Source organism: Cyanistes caeruleus, chromosome 18 (genome assembly GCF_971803275.1).
Source record: "Cyanistes caeruleus chromosome 18, bCyaCae1.hap1.1, whole genome shotgun sequence".
In the NCBI taxonomy this organism is placed as follows: Eukaryota; Metazoa; Chordata; class Aves; order Passeriformes; family Paridae; genus Cyanistes; species Cyanistes caeruleus.
The window spans coordinates 3,314,648-3,334,638 of NC_141718.1; the positions used below are offsets into that span (position 1 = coordinate 3,314,648).

Genomic DNA, 19,991 nt, shown 5'->3' on the forward strand with positions numbered 1-19,991 from the left:
TTTTAGTATAAATACTATATTTATTAAATATCTTTACAATTTATTTAAATGTATTTACAGAACTATTCCTGCATAAGTTATACCTCAGACATGAAATTCACATAATTGCCTCTTAGGTAAGCATAGATGATAGTCTCATTTTAACAGCAACAAAAAAGCATCCTCAGATACAGACTCAGATTTTGCTTCATTGTTTCAGCTATCTTTGTCAGAAACTACCGCATACAGTCGGGTTCTCCACACAGCAGCTGGAGAAAGGACATCCCTTACCAAGAGGTGGCCATTCCATCACTAAATCCTCCCACTCCTGCCACATGGTCGCCTCTCCCCTCTCCTCCACTCACTTGTAACTGCCTGGTCCCAAATCCGGTTTTTGGTTTGGTTTTGCTTTCAGCCTGAAGAAGGACATTTAGGACTGTATGTCGCAGCTCTCCCAAAGATAGCCAGGAAAACAGCAAGGAACCAGAGCTCTTCCAATTCACCACATCCTAGCCCTGTTCCACCCCGATCCCTACGGCCGCTGCTGCAGCAATCCCAGGTTCCTGGGGGACAAAGCTCCTCCTGTTCCTCCAGATTCCCGCTCCCGAAACAAACCACAACCCCCTGCAGCAGCTCCAAGCCAGCCCGTGCTCCGCTCGCTTCCAACTCAGGGAACACCTTTCTTGTACATTCCTCTCGTGAACATTCCCACTAACCTAACCCCTAGCAAGTGTTACTGCTTCATGCATCGCTGGGAATTATTTTTGATAGGATGGGCCCTGTCACTTCCTTCTCCAAAGATCAGTTGTGCGCAGACAGCGTTAAGTTCATAGGAAAAAATCAGGTTTGATATGTTCAGAGTGCACGTCTTAAAAAAAACCCAAAACAATCAAGCATGTGATAAAAATATCAATTCTTTATAATACAGTATTGCTTTATAAACAGATGGAAAAGCTAAAAGCTTTACTGGTCTTTGGTGTGCCCGGTGAGGGAAAAACTCATGATTTGTAAATCAAAACCCAAATTTGTTCTTTATTTAAAAAAACCCAACAGGTCATGGTGTGATATGAGGCAAACGGATTTGCGGATACAGACAGGGAGCGCGCCCGGCCCCGGAGGAGCGGGAATTCGGGAATTCCCGACCCTCTGACCCACACACGTCCCCGGGGAAAGGTCTGGAAAGCCGGGAAGGGGAAACAGGGAGAGCGGGGGACTGTGCTGAGAGCAGAGGACAGCCAGGGGCCACAGGGGCATGGCCTGAAGGGAAGGGCAAAGGGAAAGAAGAATTGATCAAATCTGCTCTAATCCAGAAGCGTGCAGAGTAAATACTGGATAAATGTAAAGACACCCAGAGTCGGGAGAGAAAAGCCCCTCCCAAACAAGAAACAAAGCCCTGTTCTGCATGTGAATACATTCCTCCAAGACAGCCAGAGACAGCTTGTTCAGGTTAAAAACAAGGACTGACAGGTTGTGCAAAGTTCTCCACCACTCACTGTTTGTGTGTCACAAAACTAATTAATTTTTCTTCATTAATATAATCCTCCCCATACCCTCACCAAAATCCTATTTTGGTCAAGTTAGGGTAGTTAAGGCATTTTGACGAGTAATTACAAGGTGATTTAAAGTAGATATCTAACATTATGCCAATTGAGGAATAGCAGATAAATTACTGAAGAGCTCCCAAATTAATCACTTATTATAAATGAAATGCCTGTTACAAGCATGATGCACTGAAATATAGTAAAATGACATGTACATGGTACATGTTAAATGACCTTAAATAAAAGCTTGACATAGTTACGCAAATATACAGTACAAGTCCACAAAAATTCTTTAAACAAGTTGAGGTAACCTCAAACTTAAACAGTTTTAATACAATAAACCAGGTAGTAAAAATCTCCTCTTGAGAGCAGGTAAGATTCCTTACTGACCAAGTTTAACTGCACTCACCTAAACAGCAACATTACCCGACTTTTTATATATAAAAACATGGCTTTAATTTATTTCTACATACTTCTCTACCAGCAAAAAAGTTAATGAAAAACTGACCAAAAATATATATATCTTTACAGCTCTCAGCTTTCATATGAGCCTCAGGAAAGGAAAAGGAAAGCTGGCTGGAAAAGGGGGGGACAAACGTGAGCTACTGTCATTGAAAAGGAAATGTCATATTGCAAAGTGGCTGTTAGATAACTGTAAACATCATTAAGGATCATTGAAAACCCTAAACTTTAGTTAAAATGAAATGTAAGCTTTGCTGATTATTTTCATTAAGTTTCCATTTTCGTACTCGCTGCCGCTGCCGCAGCAGAAGCAAAGAGGTGCCTGTTTGAGTCAGAAAGGATCAACTGGACTTAAACTGGTGCAGCATATTCTGTTCTACAAGCAAAGAGTGGCAATTATTAACACAAATTATGTTTTATATCAACAACAGAATTATCTACCCGAAGTGAAGACGCTCGGATTGAGGATGAGCTGTTTTGTGCAACCTCCCACCGTAGCATTTACCATCATCCCACGCTGAGATGGGTTCAAATGCTGAAAGACCTTAAGTGTGGCCAGCTTGGCTGTTTGAGACTGAGCTAGAATTTTTGTTTAAAAAAAAATAATAATTATCCACAGCCAAAACATCCAGAACCAGGCCCATTATGGACGAATGATCTGCAGAACTTTTAAGATCACAGTTAAGCACCTGAAATCACAAAACACATTTGCATCCATATAACTTGAACTAGGTTTGAAATCTCGTACTAGAAAAGGCTCCTAAGGCTGACACCATGGATGGCAAGAGCAGAATGTTTACAGCAGTTATAAATCTCCTGAAAACCGGAGCTCAGAAACACGAAACCTCGGCTATCACTGGAACAAGACTATGCTTTATGGAACTGGGTCTGTAACACACCCTCAACAACAGCGAACGTTCCTAGGAAATAGAGTAATATGCCCTCGTGCGGAGGCGTTACCTATTGATCTAGTTTGAAAGGTGATCAACCAATTCTACTCCTTGGAAAGTCACATCTGCAGCACAGCAAGGCTGTGGGATGGATCCTCCCCTGCTCCGGACAAGGACTAAGCTCTCAAAGAAAAGCTCCAAGCCTTGAGCTTCTTCATCTCTTGCTGGCAGACCAAGACCAGTGGACTACGAGTGGTTCTTAGAAAGGGCCTCAGCTGCGTCTCGGGCCAGGCTCCGGGCTCAGGGCCGGCTGCCCGGAGCAGCTGGGGAGGAAGGAACAATCCTGCCAGCAGGAAACCGGCCGGGGGCAGCTCGGACAGCGCCAGGACCTCAGTCTGTGTACTCGGCTACGATGGAAAGAAGGACGGTGATGTCGTCTGGTTTCCCCCCTGCAATAGAAGCAAAAACCTCTTATTTCATCAAACCACAGTGGGCTGTCTTCTGATGATCTGTGACATTCCCCATGGAGAGCTCTTTAAAACTGGTTTAAGTGCTCAAAACCCAGTTTGAGTGGCCACAAACTCTGCCTCCCCCACCTCTTTTCCAAACTGAGGGGTGCAGTGACATTTAACACAGCACAAAACCACCCTCCTTTCAAGCTCCAGTGAGATCAAACTATGAAAAGGAGGTCAGAACCTTGAACATTGCTGGTAGCTGGCAGAGCACAAAGCCTGTTCTCAGCAGACTCTTAAATAAATGCACAAAACACCTGACACTGCTTTGTTACACGTAAACAGCCATGAAATCAGATCTCCTCAGGAATTTCCACTGTAAATCAAACAACACCTCTTTAGCATCTTCTCCAGCACTGTATTACCTCAGGTCTTCCTAAAAGCTACTTAACATTTTTAATAGTTATTTTTCAATCCTCAACAGCCAGAGCAACACATTCAAATCCTGGAGAAATGGCCCAGAAGAGAGGTTTTGTTATGTGGGAAGTCAAAGCAATCCCTTGGAGTCTGGAGATCTGCAGCTTCATTACTGAGTGACTGAGCTTGGAGCAACACAGAGCCCAAGTGTGACAGCTGCTACCTGAGGAAAGGGGCTTCAGGTTCTTGCAGGAAATCCTGCCCTTCTGATACAGAGACGAGAACATCTTTACTGGCAGAATTCTATTTATTTGTTTATTTAAAAGTAAAAAATTGTTAAAAGAAAGATGTTTGTTCGGTCTCTGAGGTCTGCCAGGTGTTTTGCCAATGCCTTTCTAAAGCACAGAAGTAGAACCAACAGACAGATCAGTATGGGGATGCCAATGATACAAGAGTTTCAAATTGCAACTAAAAAACCAATCCCAAATCTACCAAAGAGTGGGCAGAACCTCAGCTGAAACACAGCAGTAAGATGAGACCTTAAAAAAACCCCCGAACAAAAAACCCTCACACACCACCCACACACCCGAATCCAAGCAACAAGTAAGTACAGGAGTACTGGAGAACTCGTCTCAGGCAGGATTCCTGGGGCAGGAATGCACAGATTACATTAAAAGTAAAACAATCAGGGCACTGTATTCTCCATGCTCCAGCTGCTTCCCCATGGGAGGCTCCTGCTCTGCCGGGGCCATGATGGCCTGTGCAGACCCTGGGGGCTTTGCCAAATCCCACACGAGCTTGGTGCTCTCCTGCCAACCACATTTGCTACTGTTCTGTTTTCCTACAGGATTTTGGAACAGCAGAACTTCACTTTGCTAAAGATCTCTCCAAGACAGAAGCAGCAGCAGGAGGAGAAGCTCTCACCTCTGACATTCAATCCGTTGTCACAGGCGAACTGTGCAAAGGGTGACATGTACGTGGGGTCATAGGCCAGCTCGTGGGCTTGCTCAGCAATGCTCCGTGCAGTCTGCTGGATGCTCTCGTAGTTGGAGTTCTAAATTCATGAGGAAAGAAGTTTATTCTTACTCAGGTGTCTACAGAAGTTTTTGTGCTGATCCATGTCAGGTTTGGAGATCCCTCACTGCAAACAGAGCCTTCCCCATTCTTTAGGCTTTGTAAATTGGGTTATAACTGTGGATCTTCACCAGGGACAGCCAGACCTCAAATCCCCACCAGCTCAAGGCTGGGTTTGGAGCATTTCCAGAATTTAGAAACTTAGAAGAATAACACTCAAAACAGCCTAAACCCTGTCACCTGAAGGGTGACTCTGTCTCTGCAGTGCACCCTGCAAGGACCTTCCCTCCCTCCCGCCCAGGCAGGCTCTGGTGAAGTATTTGTTTTATCTTGAGTGCAAGTCTTGCACCTCTGGCTCTCTCACCCCAAGAGCACCCTTGGGGAGAAGGGGCACTTCAGAGTCAGATGAGAAAAATGCACTGAGAGCACACACACCTTCTCCAGGCTGTGTTTTAAGGACATTTTTTTCCCTGCTTCAGTGATTCTGCTGCTTTCCTCCCAGGCTTTTCTCACTCAAGCCAACATGACAGACAATCGCTGCTCTTTTTGTCTGTAACCATTTTTAAATGCCTTGTCATTTCAAGAGCCTTCCCCGCAGGTTTGGGAATTAGCAGGCATTTATGTGATTAACTTTTGGCTGAACCTCTTGGGAAACTCCAGTGCCTTTCCCAAACACGCCAAAAGGTGGAGCTCAGCTTTCTTCCACAAGGGAATTCCAACTCCAGTGGCCAGCCAGGACAGCCTTGCCCCGTGCACAGACAAGGGTGTGAGGTGGCTTCAGCCCCAGTGACACATTAGTGACCTGTGGAGCTGCAGGATAAGAGGAGGCCAAATTCTCTTCAAACCACACTGTAATTCTCTTATTTGCATTTCACAGCAAAATAGTTTCCTCAAGGAGTTTATACATATTGATATCTCCTTAAGTGTATTTTCCTTTCTGTAAGTAAATAGCCTGAAGCTAAATGTTCTCAGCCAAGTTAAAATATTTTCATGTATTCTTACTATTTAAAAAGAACATTTGTGGTCACTAATGTGGAAAAGTTGACAGGATATTTTTTTTCACAGAACACTGAAGATTTTCAAGCATGTGCAACCCACAATTCAGACAGCCCATACCATGTCAGAATTACTGGTTAGAGAAGCTGAAATTTATTTTAAGTGTAAGCTCATCCTCAGGTAACCCAGGAGAGGATTCTCCATTTCCCTGTGTATCATCTCCAACCTGCAGGTGCAGTGTGTGGCCAAAGGCAGCACCTGCTACTGAACATCTCCTCCTTCCCTCCTCCTCCCTTCACCAGTTACTGACATGGAACCAGCTGTTACTTGGGAAATTTATGCCCAAGCTGCTACTTCTGGATTCAGCCTGGATGCAGATCCAAGAGAAAGCCCTCTGGGGTCAGTGTCCCTTGTGCTGCTCACATGGGGTATTCACCTGAAAGTCCTTTTAAGGATACAGCACTTTGTGATGGGGTTCTTACATAAAACACAAAGGTTTCATGTATTAGAAGTAAAGGTAGTAACTAGAAAGGTTTAGCAAACACAAAAGCTGTGAGAGATTGAGGGGACACACACTCACCTTCAGCTTTTTCAACTCCTGCAGGATCATGTAGTCGGGCATGTTGTCGAACAGTCCGTCCGTGGCGGTCAGGATGATGTCCCCAAGCTGGACATCGAAGGACGTGCTGTCAGCAGCCTCGGGGCTGGGGATGGACAGAGCTTACAGGACTCCAGCCCTCACAAAGACACCAAACAACCTCAAACAGCACATCCACAGCTTCTGCACTTCACTGCTCTTTGGGGGTTTGTGCAAGATAAAGGAATAATCACTCCCTGTGGAGTTTTAGCACCAGGCTGGGATGTCAGGAAAGTCCCACCACAGACCCTGTGACTGCGAACAGGTCCTGATCCAGCTCCTGCACCCAGGATTTGCAGTTAAAATTCCCTCATGAACAATGCTGCAAACTAATCTGCTCCAGGAGTGTGTCTCCATGGAAACCAGTAAACAGAATGGCAGCTCAGGGCTTCCTTCTGCTCATCTTGAAGATATAAGAGAGTGATTCTTAAAAGAACAATTAATAACAGGCCTGGCCCAAACACTTCAGGATTCTGAATGACTTTCTAATTCAGTGTCTGGAAATCACTACCAGGAGACCAGAGTCTGTTGGAATGCTTGTGTCTAACACATTACACAACACCAAGAGGAGAAAACACCCAGTTTGGACACGAATATTGCTGCAAAATCTGATTCTCAGAAGCTACACAACAACAAACCTTTCATTTTTTAAGACTCTTCAGGGGTCTGTAAGAAGGAGAAATCACTGCATCCCAAGCCATTGGGCTCTGCCAAAACACAGAGGAGCTGCTTTGCTCAACTGATGTGTAGCTTCAGGAAGGCTGATGGAGTTAAGATTGCCTGCCTATGCCCATATATAGCCAAATTCATCACTGAACTGGGACAACAAATAAAAAAGGACAGGAGAAGTGTTTCGACAAGGAGCATGAGTACTAATTAACGTCAGGAACAGTGCAAGAACCAGCCAGAAAGCTGTAATCATGATTCAGAGCTGAAGTGTGGGAGCACATTTATCTTGTGCTTTCCTTATTACTGGATGACTCAGATTACTTGGCCTCCCTGACTTCCACTGGACATTATCAATTATCTTTCTGCTCTTTGTTTTTATGGTCTTCCTACAGATGACAGAGAATCTCAGAAAATTAAAGATTTTTTACAGCTCTGGAATTTCAAGAGATCATTTAATTTTCGTCTAACAAAGAACTTGGATTACTGAAAGGGTTCTAATTTCAGAGTCCTACCCTGGCTTCCTCTCAGCAGTTGCAGGATGAAGAAAGAAAACCACACACAAGAACGGTCAGGAGTTTCAACAGCTTAACCAACACTTTCAAAAAGAGCTATTTTGGATTAAAGTCTCAACCTTTACTGCATCAGCCCTGATACTCCACAGAATCATTTATGTTGGAAAAGACTCAAGCTCGTTGAGTCCAAAACTTCAGCTGCCTACTGCACTCCCTTTATTCCATGGCCACTCTTTGAAGATCCTGTTACCACCTCCTTATATTCAGATGAGGGATATCACTTTAATGAGTGAGACATTTTGAAAGCTGCATTTTAACACATATTTGAAAGCTGTTTATTTTTGAGTTTATTTCATATTACTGGTGAGACTTCACAAAGTCAGGATGGATCAGCCTGACATTCCTAAGGGAAGACACAAGAACAAGCCTGCCTTTGAAACAACTCATTTCTGTGAACAGATTGTCCTTTCCTCATACTCTCATTCCCAGCTTGGTGTTCTGCCAAACAGTTTTTTTGCTGGTTTTGGTCAAATACAATATGCTGCTGGAAACAGCAAGTTGGAAACACAAGTTACAGTCACATGTCCCTCTGCTCTATTCTTCAAGCACTTGCAACCTCAGTGCCAAGATATCTAAATTAGCTACTCCAAACAGTCCCAAGGGAGTACAGGCAGGGATTGGAACCAAAGCTCTGCTGGGAAGTCCAGCAACTTGTCCACACACCAGCTATAGTGGGTGACATCTTCCCATGGATCAGAACAAGCCCATGGCAATGGGAATATGCCACCATGAATAGCCCAATAAATTCAGACTGTGCAACAGGTACAAAGTTAAGTAGTACAAGATGAGAAATGTTCATGTTACCCAAAGAGGGAGGGTGGCAGGTGCAGGACCTGATTGGGTACATGTTTATATCCTATATGGTACAGAAGAGCCCCACAGCAGCAAAACTACAACTTTTTGGGAGCTGGTCACATGCACAGATTAAAAATTAAGGTTCCTCTTCCCCCTTACCTGTCACTTAAGACAACTCCTTCTGCTTCTGGTGGAGCTATTGACAGTTGGAAGGGAGTGTTGAAGTAATGCTGCTGCTCGTCGGATCGATGGACGACTTCCCCACCTCTGACTACCAAAAATCCAGAATCTCCCAAGTTGGCTGTATGTAAACGATGACTTGATCTGTCCAGGACTACTATACAAGCTGTGCTGCTCCCTGCAAACACAGTGACTGCAGTCAGCCTTACAGAAACTGCTTGTTCTCTCACTGATCTGATCAATAATTCAAAAATTACAACATTCATCAAAGCTTAAAAGTCAGGAGAAATAGAAATACTCAATAATGGCAGAATTAATATAAAATAAAACTAGCAAAATGCTAGAAATCTTTACAACACAAACGACGATTTTTGTGTAGAATTTACTCTTCCTGCTTTGATTTTGGTAAACACATTATGCTGACAAATACCTGTTTTGTTTGGCTTTATTTACAGTTTTCCATCCCAACATATGTCAGCACATTCTGCTATAGGACCGGATTTACAGAACTCACATAAAATACTGAAATTCCGAAATCATGGAGATAATAGAATTCTAGTAGCATCCATACAATGCTAGGAGCTCTCCACACAGTTTCACTCATCAGCTGTAAATAAACCACACCAAGTAAAGTCCTGTTTGCAATTAAGTATTAGGTCCTGCTGCATTTCTCTGCTCAGAACATGAAATGCTTTTCCTTCCAGCCTGGCTCTTCAGAGCTTGCTTCAGGTTCAAAAAATAATAATCCTGTCACATCCTCAGGACACCAACTCCACAAATTTAAGAAAAAAAAAAATGTTTCATAGACAAAATACTCTTCCAAATAAAAGTAATAGCAAAATACATGATGTCAACTGTGCTTGGAACTATCCCAGCCATGCTTGAGGGCACTGAGGAATTCTCCACTCATTCACTGGGAAGTAGCCACCAACTGTGCTTGGTTGAAAGCCACAAAAATGCTGTATTGCAAAGAAACCCAAGTCCTTCACAGCAAGCAGCAATTGCTCAGCTCTGCAAATAGGACAGGACAGCACAGCCACCAAAAGACCTTTCAGTCCCCAAGAGGGGGAAACACAGCTACAGCACTTCTGCCCCACATCATGGGCTTGTGAACTGTCTTCACCTTCTCCCCTCATGTTCTTCCAGCAGGATTTTCCAAGCACAGCTCCATGCTGGACAGACCACAAGCTTGCAATGAGCAAAGCTTAGGATCAGGCTTGCTAGTGCAGAAGTCCAGCTGGCTCCAGGCACTGCCTGTTCCAGACAATTCTCTTTCTAATACAGAGAGTTCCCTGCAATGCACTTGCCCTGAATCTGTTCTCTAGTGAACACACAGGACCTTCCCCATCCTTAATGAATGTTAAGTCAAAGAAGTATCTCTGGAAAAAAATCTTGATTTTATATGTGACAGTGTCTAAAACTGCTGCAACACAAGAGTGATTAAATAAATGGCACAGTTTCCTCCCATTTCAGTTTTACATTATTTGCTGGATTCAATGCTGATGAACCAAGTATCCAGGCTTAAAGCTCAACAGCAAGGAGAAGTTACTGCCTAATGAATCCTCCTCAATGAAGTCTTCTCCTGCCCCTTTATTTTAAATAAACTCTAAATGCTCATTGCTGTGGTAATTCCAAGACTTTATTCCTCCTTCTAAAAATACTGTTCTCAGTTAAAGGAGAAACAGTAAGGATCATTAGTTTCAAATTCTAACTCTATTAGCAGAGTGTAACCAGGAGGCCATGTGTGGAATGCAGATCTTGTGACTCAGCACACGCTGCTTTTCAGCACTGCAAAGGTCAAGCCTAGCGGAGCTGCTCCATCTCCAAAGGCACAGGGAGAGCTCTCGCCAGTGCCCCACTTTGGAGCTCACTTACAGCTACAGCTGCTTTGCACAAATAAGCACCGTTCAACACACCAAATCCTAATGTAATTACTGACCACTGCTATTTTCGTGACACTTAAGGTCACTCCTGAGGTTCCAACCTATTCTTTAGGCATATAATGCGAGAACATCTGCTCCCAGCTCAGCAGACAAGTTAAATATAGCTCACACAGCACTGCTCTGGCACAGGAGCTTAAGGTCAGGTGAGCTGCGTGCATTTTGTGCAGGGCAAACACTCTCTTGGTGCAGAAGAGGTCTCATGTCCTTTAGAGACGTGTTCCCTTGGCAGAGCTGTCAGCTGAGACCAAGTGTGGCCTCTCTATCTGCTCCCAGTCCCCAGGCAGCTGAATGCCCTGTGTCCCATCAATGCTGACACAGAATATGTGAAGCATCTACTTCAGTTGGCTTTCAGAAAGATCTGTAATTAATCCCCCCACAAAGATTTACAAAAATAATGCTACCAGAGATTATGATATGAATTACTCAAGTCAACCAACTGGGGTTTGAGTCCACTGGACATAAAAGGTAACAGGAGCAGAGTAAGGCCAGGAATGAGCAGAACTACATCCAATTATTCTCAGAAAATATTTCTCCTTGCATAGCTGAAGCAGAAAGCCACAATCAGTACCACGAAGAGTTTTCAGCAGAGAACAGTTATTTATACATATAAAATACAGAGCAAGCACATGTGCACAGTGTGTTCCACTGCAGAACTCGCTCTGCAAACTCTGGTGAATTCACCCTTCCCACAGAAAGCCTTTTATTTTATATATAAACACACACTCATCAACACCCCCTGCATTACTAAATTAATTAAAACAGTTTTAGAGAAAATAAGGATGCCACCAAGGTGACTGCATTTCTATGTTTTCAGTTAATTAAGAGAAGTTAACTGCCTGCACATTTGCTGTAGACAATGACAAGAGATTCAAGCACCCTTCAGTAAGGCCACGTGTAACACACAACCCAGATTGAACTGACATATTTTTGGTGTCTTACCAAGCAAAGGTACTTTGTTCTGCAGCAGCTCACAATAGCCTGCAGTGAGAATTCCAACAGGATTGCTTGGAACAAACCGTCCTTCTTTTACTAAACGTTCACATGTCCGCATGAGAGTCCCTGAGAACTGAGAAGGGTCAACCCCGTAGTCTCTCCAGCCACCAACACCATCTGCCACCCCTGCAAGGAAACACAAAACCAGAGTTACCTAAACAGAAATGGTTTTCAAATCAAGGAGTTTCATTATTTACATCACTTGTGATATTTAGTAGCTAAAATGTAGGATATGGCACCTGCCTGGAAAACATTTTGGATTAACAAATAAATTTCTGAGTATTTTTAAGATAACTTCTGATATCAGCTCTCAGACAAATCTCCAAATATAATTGGAATTACTGAAAGGAAGGTAAAAGTCTAATGCTGAGAATGAGGAGGCTGACTCCACTAGAGAGCAAATAATGGGATATTTGGGGGTAAGATGGGGATTAAATTCCATTAACCTCTTATCAGTCCATTAAAAGGGAAGAGGTTTAATTAATTTTAAAAGTGAAGGTCAACATTTTAACTAGTACAGAAATGACACAGAAACTGTTCCTGCTATACAGCAGCACAGTTTTTTCTCAGACTACCTCCTCATATGAGGACAATGATTTCTATTTGGTGCTTTCAATTTCTGTAGAAAATAAATCTCCATTTTACAAGTGTTTTCCAAAATCCATCTAACCAACACAATGCTGGGACCTACCCCTTTCAAGGAGAGTTTGTTGCTTACAGCTTCAGCCAAGCAAGAGAATGAAAACTGACTGTGATCCAGAGAATTTTCTGTTATTCAAAACATCCTGGATATCAGAAAATTAGACCAATTCTGCCAAGCTCGGGAAGCTTCTAAGCAACAGGGAAAACAGTGACTGCTGGTCATGGAAAGGGGGTGATCAGAGGGAGGTGAGCAGCAGACACATTTTCTGCTGCTCATTGGGTTCAAGAACTTTGAACTTCTTCCAATTGCCTAAATGATAAAAGCAAAATACTGCTGAAGGTATTATTTGAGATTAGAATGTTACTATGTGGAAATTTTTCCCAAAATCTTTTTGATCCTCAGCATGGGACAAACTAAGCAGAGAATTGCAAAACACAGTAAAGCTGAAATATGTTCACAATAAAAGCATAAAAAGTGAATTTCAGTGCTCAGATTTTGCTGAAGGACAGTCTCCTCAGGAAAAAACTCTGCTATTATCAAAGGCATGGAAATGTCAGTGAGAAGAAAAAACTCAATTTCCTCATCTCCACACGCCCTTCACATGGGACATGGTCTGAAACTGAGACGGAAGGTTTAGACCCGACCTTGGTGTGAACTATAATCTGACAGGAGGTTATAGCCAGATTCTGAACAGCCTATCAACATTAATCAGATTTCTCCCTAAAATAGAGCACAACCTTTTAGACACCTGCTTTGTCCCTCTGCTTTCTCAGAAGAATGTTACAGGAATGCAGATCCCTGCATTCACCTCTTCGAGCAGTCCCCTGGAAGAAGCCTATGCTAAAGAACCCAGGATTCTCAGAAATGACTTTTCTAGATTCTTCCAGAACAGATTAATCCTCTCCCTACAGGTCTCACAACCTCAGGTTAATACTGGATTAACTCTTTGCTTTCTACTTCCACACAGACAAGTTTAGAATAAGAGATCATAAAGGAAAGGTTCTAGATCTGAAACCTGAAACAGAAACTCAGCCTCAAGTTAAATGATGGTGCTTTATGTGAAGTTATCAGAAAAATGTTTTTCCTTCTTCCCATTAAAATGAAGATAGTCCAGATGTATTTCTGCAATGCTTTGCTGACAACAGGGTTAATGCACTGAAAAGATGTTTGACAAATGCTGCCCAAAGCTCTTGGCTCCCAAGGCGGTTACAAAGAAAGCTCAGCAGAAGTTATAGAGTTCCCTCAAGTGATCCAGAAAATCCTTTTATATCAGTGTTGGGAAACACTGAAACACAAACACTGCAGCCTTAGCACAGAGTACCAGAAAGCCATCACAGCAAGCACCTGAGAAGGTCAATTATAAAAACCTATTCAATTTTTAAAAGAAAAATGAGTACACCATCTGACTTTCTTTGTTCATTTCTTACTCCTGGCAGGAAATGTGAATCCATATCATGGCAGCACCCTTCATATACTCTGAGCCATGCACTGCCTTTGTCTGTCTGCCTTCCTGTCTGCTTTTTGCAAGCTATAAACAGCTTTAAGTAAGTTTTGCCAGTGCCTTCCAAAGCAATCACCCTCTAGACATCCCCCAGCAGCTCCTCTGGCTTTCCTTGGTACCACACCTGTGAGGACACAGTCTGATCCCACAGCACCAGGACAGCTCTGCTGGCTCCCCACTGCACCCCAGGCTGACACAACCACTGCATTCAGGAGTGCCCCTGGGGGCTCATTTCAGTGCCACCTCCACAACCCCTCAGCACCTACCAACTCTAGTTCTTGGCCTTGCCCCAAATGGAAAAGGTGGGGGTTTATAAAGGTTTTGGGCCAAGACCTTTAATCATCCTGTCCTACCTTCAACATGGTTTTAAAATAAACCCAGCACCTTCACATTCTGCAATCTCTGTAAACTGAACAGTTTCACGTGGGAAAGGAATATGTGATTTTGAAACAGTTTGAGCAAACTGCTACTGAAATAGATGAAATGTAAATGAGAATAAAGTTTAAGTCAACTTTGTGCTATTTGATATACAGCAAACAAGGTGAAAAACTGTTTCAAATTGCAGAAGTAGCAAAAACTAAACATTCAGCTTTGATTAATACCAGGTTTTCCCTCTGTCATCAAAAGAAAATTCAAAGGTGTTGCCATTGGCAGGATCACTCCCAAGGAATAATGCCAAGCTCTATTTATATTTAATACCTTCGCTTTCATCCAAGAAAAAATAAAGTATATATTCAAAATAATTACATTTTCAACAAATACAGAGGGGTTTTCCTTTGAGCTATAAACCATTCTGCTCTAGAATTAGCCATGTTATAAATTAGGAATCACAGGACATTTAAAACAAACTGCATGGCTGACAATTCTGAAACTGTACACAGACCTTGGGGTTTTTTTTCATTCATGCCATTCAGTAAATGAGAAAATTTTATAGAAAGAACATTTCTGTGGCTATTCCCTGTTCAAGTCGATGCAGAAATAACACAAACATCCATGTGACAGTGCAATGCCTGCAGCCAGATGAACCACCACTGTAAATAAAGCAATTGAAAATTTCACAATAAATTATTTCAAAATAATAAATACTTTTCAAGTATTTAACTGTATTACAGAGATCTTTCAGAATCTCAGAGTTAACACTCCATTGCATTGCCTTGTGCTGGAAAATACAGAAATACGTCTGCCAGATAAAATACTTGCTGCATGTGCTAATCCAAAAACTGATTTTTTCCAACTCCTCCAAGATTCAGAATATCAAAATCTCTCTCAGAGAAACACCTGTCACAAAGTTACAAGACAAAGCACAAATGACTGATGCAGCAGCACTGAAACTGAGCCAGGAAAGATGCTGGCAGTGAAACTTGTTAAAGCTGATTTCAAAATGCTAAAAGCACCTGGGATAAGATACCAGCTGAAATGCAAATGTGAAATTGTTTTGCCTGCCAGCACATGAGTTCCCTGCAGAAGGCCAGGGAAAACCAGCCAGTGCTGAAAGCAGCAATATCTGCTTTTCACCACTCACTAGTGTGAGATCCAGGTGCTCTGCCTAGCTCACAGCAAATATAAACTAAACAGCCTGAAAGCTCATAACAAAGCCTTGATACTGATCAAACCCTGTTTAATATAAATAATGTTATGAGGGGCAGCTCTGGTTAGCAGGGAAATTAACCTGCCCATGGTTAGAGTCCAGAAGTACCACCCTGTCCCAAATATCTCTGGAGACTTGGACATTTTGAAATATTGCATCAGCCAAGAACAAAAATCACACAGAGAAGCACCAGGCAGGCACAAGTGTGTCAGCAGGAGCTGCTTTTGCATGCAACCACAATTAACTTTCTAAGGCACTCCACACATCCTACTGAACTTTCAATTTCTTGAGATCCTTACCTGAAATAGCAATGAATCACTGCTAAAAGAACATCAAAAGGACGTATTTATAACTGAACTTTGCATCAAATATGGAGACTAAAATGGTAAAAAAATGCAATGACTTGCGCCACACAAGTTTGAAATATAGCACCTAGTATTAATCAACGTCAGAACTGAGATAAAATGATAAGATTTCTTGTTTTATCAGTGGTGGGATAAATCACACACCTAGACAGGTTCTCCACCTAAAGCAAGTCCAGTGCTCAAAGCCAGCACTGACCCTCAGCAGCTTCCCTGGATGTGTTAGAGCCAAAGGGTGTCTATCCCCCTCAAGGTTCTAACAAAGAAATAACCCAGTTAAATACAAATCCCTAAGGGCAGATGGTGTGTGACTGCTAACAAGTTACAGAAGGAAAGGTTACTTATTCACACTGTTACAGTAAAACTTAAACTACCCTTGCATGAAACAGAAAGGTTCTGGAAGAGTAACTGGGTAAGTGACAACAAGGAGCAAAAAGCAAAGGCAAAGTGAACAATGATCTTGAGGAACAAACTGAAGGAGAAACACAGAACTGGAAATATTAAATTGTGCATCTACTCCCAGAAGAAAGCAACAGTTCCTTATATCTATTTCTCCCTCCCTGCTACAGCACACTTGTTTCTGAAGCACATTTTTACCAGGTAGACTACCTCCCTATTTTATTGAAGCCTGAGAAATCACACATTTGAGGAGCTCCAGCAGAACACTAAACTATAAATTATTTCTGCAGGCTTTATAAAAAATTCCCTAGTTGCAATTACCTAATTTCTCAAAGTGTTCAGTCACTGTGGAACTGATGAGCAAGGACAGGTACTGGGGGCAGACACTGAAATAAATCCCTGCCAGCCTGACCCATCTCAGGCTCAGTATTCACAGCATGGATGAACCAGAGCAAAGAGCAGGAGATTTTTCCAATGCTTCCTATGGCATAGGTATGAGTAACCCTCACCTCCTGCACTGTGCTCAGCTTTGCTGATTTCCCTCTGATTTCTGACAGAATCTGCTCTCCCTTCAGGCCAAGATCTTTGTATGAATGGAAAACTGGCTGCCATCAACAAGCATCAATAGCATTTACATTTAAAACTAGTGTTCAACTAGAAATTGTGACCTGAATACTTGTGTGCAATGTCCCTGCAGAAACTGCAGGAAAGAAGAATATCCAGATATAAGTTTTATTCTCAGAGGTTACATTCAGTGCTGCTCCAGAGCAGCTCTGCTGACAAGAAAGTCAGCCAGTGACTGTTAATGGGGTGGTTGTCAATCTGCAGTTTCCTTACAAATGGCAGCACTGATGCTCCCATATTAAACAGAAAATTTCCTGTGAGCTGTAACAAAGACATGCATGCAGCTCTGGAACTCTGTGATCGCTGCCTCTCACTGCAGCTCTCACTCGCAGTAGGTGAAAGGTGATTCCAAGGGAGGCGGCGATTCTCAGCTCCTTTAGTGTGATAAGTTGTGATAAGGCAGCAATCTCTTTAATAGGTATGATACCAAATAAACCACTTAACATCGTCCTCTATAACCTTCAAGTGTCCAAGGACAGATCCCTTCCTCCTCTACAGCTGCCAGAACCTTGACATTTCATCTACAAATCCTTTTAGGTTTTGAAGTTTACTTTTCCTGATGACAGTGACACTAACAATATTCCAGGGCTTTGTCACTCTGCAGTTTTACCTACCTCCTGTGCTGACAAAACTTTCAGACCAAGTGCAGCTCCTTTCACTTTAGAGTAGCTGCCCTGCAGCACCCAGACATTTCCCTCCCCCAAAAAACTAAAAATCAAGATTTGCAGCAAATAGAACAATTGTCAAATTTTAACTCTGCAGTGAACAAACAGCCTCCTGCTGCCTGACAGTTTTTCCTTACTCCTGGGGGAAAGAAATAGTTTGGAAGAGTCAAGTCACACTGGCTACACCCAAACTTGTACCCAGCACAGACCTTGTATAAGTGATGCTGTCACGGGATGCGCATTGGCTGCTGCAATGTTTCAATAATGAGTCACACAACAGCTTGGAAAATCCATAAAAAACGAACAAAGACATCAGGAGCCTGATAAGGCTAGAACAAGCAAGAAAAGGCAAATCCCAAAATTAAGGAAAAAAACAATCACCAGCATGTGACACCTCAAAATTTCTAGAGATGAAAACCTTGACTTTAACGTTTACTTTTGGTAAATTAGTGAAATGGCTATAAAACTGTTTAAGTTAATTTTAAAAATTTGGCTGGTTCCCTATATAGTAAAAATCCTACTTGCATGCTAATGAGAAAAAACAGAGGTGTCAGAGCTTTGGTTTTCAGCTTTGAAAAAACCCAGTATTTCTGTCCTCAAAAGTTCCAAAAGCATCAGACATGAATCAGTAGAGAATGTCTCCAAAATCTCTGTGAGAGATTTCAGTACTCTGAGGATCTGAACACACAAGACATTGGCAGTGAAAGAAAAGTACATCGTGGTACAAGCAGCAGAGAAAGGAAGCACAGGAGTGAATTGCAAAGCTCTAGAGATTAACATTAGCAGTAAAGCCATTTCCTTTCTTTAGGGTGATCCCTAAGGAAAAACTCCTGTTCTGAGCTTCCCTGTGTTCAGGATGGGAAGAAGACACAAAAAATTGACAGGTATGTTCCAGATAAAAGCAAAATTGAGAGACAAAACCCTCAAGGATTCAAATACACCAGTAACAGGCCTTATCAAACCTTGAATAACTATGGGAGGACTGGAAATAACCTGAATCTTCACCAGCTCTCTGCTGATCTTACTGTGAAAGGATAAAGCTCAGACTAAAAGACACTGTTAAACATTCCGCCTTTGAACTATACAGCACACATAGAACAAAAGAAGTGTTTAGAATTTGATTCTGCTATAAACATGCTGCCAAGTCAACTCTTGTTTGACCTAAGAAAATGAATCCCCAAGCACTCATGCCAAAAGGCTGGGAGTAGTTCTTTCACTGCTCCACCACACCCAATCCATCCCACACAGGCAGGTTTTCCATAATAGACTGGTTCTAGAAAACACTGGCACAAAGGAATTTTACATTAATTATGTGGACTGGCTTTGTCACTGATGACTACTCACCCCAAGTGATACACTTGAAATTTACTGTGTCAAGCATTCACTTTGGCTCTAACCATGTGAGTCTCTTCCTCAAATGTCAAAAAATTAAGTCTGAAACCCAACAGTGCAGCTCCTGCAGTTTTGTTGAGGTGCAGAGTTAGGTACTGAGGTAGCACAAAATTTATGAAGGTCTTAAAAAAAATCATTAAGAGCCTCAGATTTGTGATGGGAGTAAGAGGAATTGAGGGCAGGAAAACACTGGTGGTGCTGAAACTGTCCCTGCAGCAGTGCAAAAAGGCTGGTTGAGAGAGTAAAGAGATGATCCCAGCAGCAGAAACTGGGAGAAAATTACTATGTTTGTAAACCTAAGAGCTACAGATGAAGAACAAAAAGCATCAAGTTAGAAGCATCAAATCCCACCTGAACATTCTTGTTTTTACAGAAAGTACAGAGATTTTGGGTCTTCAGTATGTATATTATAAAAACAATGAAGAACTGACATAAAAATAGCTTTACCAAGGGAGAAATCCCAAAACCAAATAAACCAAGAGGTTTTCTATTTAAATCATTTGCTTCTTGGTACTTAAGACATCCTAGGTCTGCTGCCCTCTTTGCTGTTTGATCCTTAAGTGGAGCTACAATTCTGTTTGTTTCCAAGTTGCCATGAAAATTAATGCAAAGACCAACTTAGAAATGCAACTCTCTGTTGATTCCAGCAGGAACACAAGACAAACTGTAGGTCCACATACAGTAACTACCAAATATGGCCAAAACCCCCTAAATACCATCAAATGGGGCTAAATCTATCCCTTCCCCACACAGAGTCCACTTCAAAGTACAGAAGATCTTGCATTTCTCTTAAGGGCAAACACCAATTGCTCAGTTATTTATCAGTGCTGGCCTAGCATGAACTTTAAAGGCAGCCAGGGTTAGTCACATGCTAAAGGAAGGGTGTCCAACAGCTAATTCTAATCCCAAAAAGTTTATCTGGAAGAGGCACCACAGAGAAGATGCAGAGTGTCTAAAATGCACCCACCAACGTTCCACATCTTGAAAGCGATGGCATCACTCTTACAGTAACAGCTCCCTTGAGAATAACCAGCAATAACTGTTACCTAGCACCAACTTGCAGCTTCCTGAGGAAAACGTCTGGGCTCTGTTAAATGGCAACCAAGTTACAATGACAGCGCCAAACTGAAGAATCACCAACCACTTCCACAGCATAAGATAGCACAGTGCAACCCCACCGGTTTAAAATAAATAAATGCAAAAAAACCTCAAACGAA

General features: G+C 42.3%; 1 protein-coding gene across 16 annotated transcripts in view; it reads right to left on the reverse strand.

Moving 5' to 3' along the window:
• The window catches only part of PPTC7 (protein phosphatase targeting COQ7), a 26,943-nt gene continuing 6,952 nt past the window's right edge, over positions 1–19,991 (reverse strand). For all 16 annotated transcript variants that reach the window (XM_086855446.1, XM_086855444.1, XM_086855443.1 and 13 more), the window contains 5 exons: positions 11,547–11,726; positions 8,644–8,842; positions 6,392–6,515; positions 4,666–4,795; positions 1–3,321 (listed from right to left, as the gene is read on the reverse strand). In XM_086855446.1, the coding sequence (XP_086711572.1) occupies positions 3,263–3,321; positions 4,666–4,795; positions 6,392–6,515; positions 8,644–8,842; positions 11,547–11,726 (692 nt within the window). In that variant the 3' untranslated portion in view covers positions 1–3,262. The remainder of the gene's footprint in view (positions 3,322–4,665; positions 4,796–6,391; positions 6,516–8,643; positions 8,843–11,546; positions 11,727–19,991) is intronic.